Consider the following 2,334-nt stretch of genomic DNA (forward strand, 5'->3'; position numbering starts at 1 on the left):
GCGTGGAAAAGCCCGATGCCTCTGTGCAGAAATTGAGGAAGGCTCCTACTGCCAGGATCCCGTGGGGATGAAATCCCATCAGGTAGTTCTGCCTAGGGTCCAGCTCTGCCGTCTTCACCAGCTGGACACAGGGATGGAGCAAAAAACGGGGCCATGAGTTAGTGCTGTCACCTTGGGGGGATGGAGCATCGGCTATGGATGGAAAGCAGATAGGGGATTTCTGGAGGGGGGTCCCTAGCACCCACCATGCCTTCTGTTGGAAAAGGTCAACTGGAACAACTCAATAATTTTTCACTGAGATGTATTTCATTGCCTGTATTTCCATCTCCTCCCACCCATTGGCCCAAAATGACATTTCCAATGGCACAGTTCCTCATGTTGCCTTGAGCTGGCCTAGATGCTGTTGGGAACCTACTTTGTTTAAAATGTCCTCTGATACATTTTCTAATACAGGAAAAAAAGCTAAAAAGTGAGAAAAGGGCAATTATTTCCCCCCTCTCCTCCACCGCACAACCAGAAGAGCAAAGGGAGTGCAGAATCACTCTGGTAATCCATGTAAAGCTGCTACCTGGTGCAGGGACGTGTCCCCGCTCAACAACATGGTGTGGATCCAAGGTTTGTCCTGTCCTGAAATAAATGTCAGGTGATTCAAGAATGCTTTTGTACATGATAAGATGAGATCCAGCTCCCAGACATCTGACAGGGAACAAGTTGATGGTTTTCTTTCCATTGGGGAAAGCCTGCAAGAACCCAGACGCTTGTGTCCGTGTTAGGTGCCCAGGTAATCCATGAGTCCATCAAAGAGCAATGGATGTCTGCCCAAGGTTGCTGCAAATTTAGGAGGAGGGAATAGGGAATGCCCGTGTCCAGCCTTTAGAGATGGACAGCATGGATTGCAGATACAGTGCAGCACGTGGCCAGCCCTTGAGGGTTGGCTAAGCAGCCAGCTGAAATACTCGTCCAACCTGAAAGTGGGTTTGGAGCCTGGGAGATACTACATGGGAGAACAGGCACTGCAGCAGAAGAGGGGACGATTAAAGGGAGATAAGGGACAACCAGGGTTTGGACTCTGTGGGTTACACTTGCTATGGACTGCAAGGAGAGGGGCTGGTGTGACAAACCCACCCTCCAGCTATACCACCAAGACGACCCTGATGTGCCAACATCAGCCAGAACGTGCATAACCCAGGCAGAAGCCGTCAAAACTGAACGCTGATGCCTCTGCTCCCTTTCTGCGGGTGCCGAGGATGCTCACAGCACCGGGGAAGGACGAAGCTTTCCAAGGTTAGCCATCACAGAGCCACCATGAATTTCCAAACAGCTCAGAGGCACTTGTGCTCAAAAAGAACCAAAGCCCTGTGTTTTTTAGCCCATTGCCCCTCCGAGTACCCGGTCCCATCTGCACGCAGGGAGCAGCTAATGGTGCATGTGTTTTCCTAGAAGCAGCCAGAACCGCAGGTTAATCACGAGGGTCTATTTTACTTTCTTACATCGTGGCTAATTTCCCATCTGTCCTAAGGCACTGTTGACCGTACACATGTGCCCATTCAAGCGCCTGCTCCTAATGAGGGGAACGGACAAACAAGAGTCCCACCGCCGCCCGGGTGCAGAGGTGCCTACGCAGGAAAAGGGGCAGATGGCTGAATTACTAAGTGCCCAGGGCCCCTGCCAGCATTTGCTCAATTTTGAGTAATCTCAGCTTGCACCAATGTTTCCTGCATTCATCTTCGGCTTCCAAACAGCCTTTCATCTCTGCGTGATTTATAAGCAGAGAGGCGAGATGCTCGCGTGTGTTGGAAACCACTAAATCTCCAGCTGTGTGTGCACAGGGTGGCAAGAAGGGGGGGTGACGGCAGGCTCAGCGCCTGGTTGCACCCCAAGCTCACACCACCCTCCTTGTTAACGAAGAGCCGACCTCAGGGTATCCACTGAGCTGTGCAAACTGCTTCAACGGGAGAGTTCACCCGTGCTAAGACATCTCACATCCTTAAAAACCCTGCCTAGGAGACATCCAGCTGCTGCCTTGGTGCTCACCCCAATGAAAGGGGAGGGAGGACAGGAGAGGAAAGAACGAAGAATAGGGCCTGTAGCAATAGGACGAGGGGGAATGGTTTTAAACCAAAACAGGGGTGATTCAGACTAGATATAAGGAAGAAAGTTTTTACAATGAGGGTGGTGAGACACTGGCACAGGTTGCTCAGAGAGGTGGTAGATGCCCCATCCCTGGGAACATTCCAGTTCAGGCTTAACGGGGCTCTGAACAACCTGATCTAGTGGAAGATGTCCCTGCCCATGGCAGGGGAGTTAGACTAGATGACCTTTAAAGGTCCCTTC

The 2,334-nt window shown here is 51.4% G+C and overlaps 1 protein-coding gene across 1 annotated transcript in view; it reads right to left on the minus strand.

Annotated features, from left to right (window-relative positions):
• Window positions 1–2,334, minus strand: part of LOC104080392 (2-acylglycerol O-acyltransferase 2-like) — a 24,562-nt gene that overhangs the window by 4,120 nt on the left and 18,108 nt on the right. The window contains 1 exon segment of the mRNA XM_009582768.1: window positions 1–121. This exon segment is cut by the window's left edge and continues 2 nt beyond it. Within this exon segment, the coding sequence (XP_009581063.1) occupies window positions 1–121 (121 nt within the window).

This window comes from Fulmarus glacialis, unplaced genomic scaffold (genome assembly GCF_000690835.1).
Source record: "Fulmarus glacialis isolate BGI_N327 unplaced genomic scaffold, ASM69083v1 scaffold8708, whole genome shotgun sequence".
NCBI lineage: Eukaryota > Metazoa > Chordata > Aves > Procellariiformes > Procellariidae > Fulmarus > Fulmarus glacialis.